This window comes from Penaeus monodon, chromosome 33 (assembly GCF_015228065.2).
Source record: "Penaeus monodon isolate SGIC_2016 chromosome 33, NSTDA_Pmon_1, whole genome shotgun sequence".
NCBI classification, from domain to species: Eukaryota; Metazoa; Arthropoda; class Malacostraca; order Decapoda; family Penaeidae; genus Penaeus; species Penaeus monodon.
Genome location: NC_051418.1, coordinates 11,783,425 through 11,783,926, shown reverse-complemented (window position 1 = coordinate 11,783,926; position 502 = coordinate 11,783,425). Strand labels below are relative to the sequence as shown.

Here is a 502-nt window from a genome sequence, read left to right as displayed (position 1 = left end):
ATTAGAGGTTGGCTGCTTACATGTTATTTCCTAGTCTCCTAATCTTTTCATGTCTTTTAGTGGTCTTATTTTAGAAAAATATCTTACAGAATCTTCAATTACACAGTTTTGGAATTCAGATTTACTCTCAGCTTTAGTTAATTTGTGGACTGCTGAAACTTGCGGTTGCAGATCCACCTTTTGAGTGACTTAAGTACTACAGATCTTCAACCTCCATGCATTTTACGTTATATCTCGTTGGCTGGTGTTCCTCCTGTGTTTTCCGTCCGACGTGTCTGCTTCTCGGTTGTTTTCGGATTTGGTTTTCTTCGTTATCACTCTCTAATTCTTCTCTTCTCCATGCTGGGTTACCAAGGCCCACAAATTGGACTGATTCGGGGTCTTCTCCTTCACCAGCATTGAGATTAACGTTCAATTAAGATTAGATATTTCTTCACTTCACTCAGAAAGTTTAATCTTGACTTAAAAATAAAAAGGAAGAAAGGAGAAAGAACATAGATCC

At 37.8% G+C, this 502-nt stretch overlaps 1 protein-coding gene across 1 annotated transcript in view; it reads right to left on the bottom strand.

Annotated features, from left to right (window-relative positions):
* LOC119594038 overlaps positions 1 to 488 on the bottom strand; it is a gene marked incomplete in the record, with an annotated part of 9,025 nt that extends 8,537 nt beyond the window's left edge. The window contains 1 exon segment of the mRNA XM_037943066.1: positions 212 to 488. Coding sequence (XP_037798994.1) covers positions 212 to 217 — 6 coding nt within the window.
* Between the last annotated feature and the right edge of the window lie 14 nt (positions 489 to 502).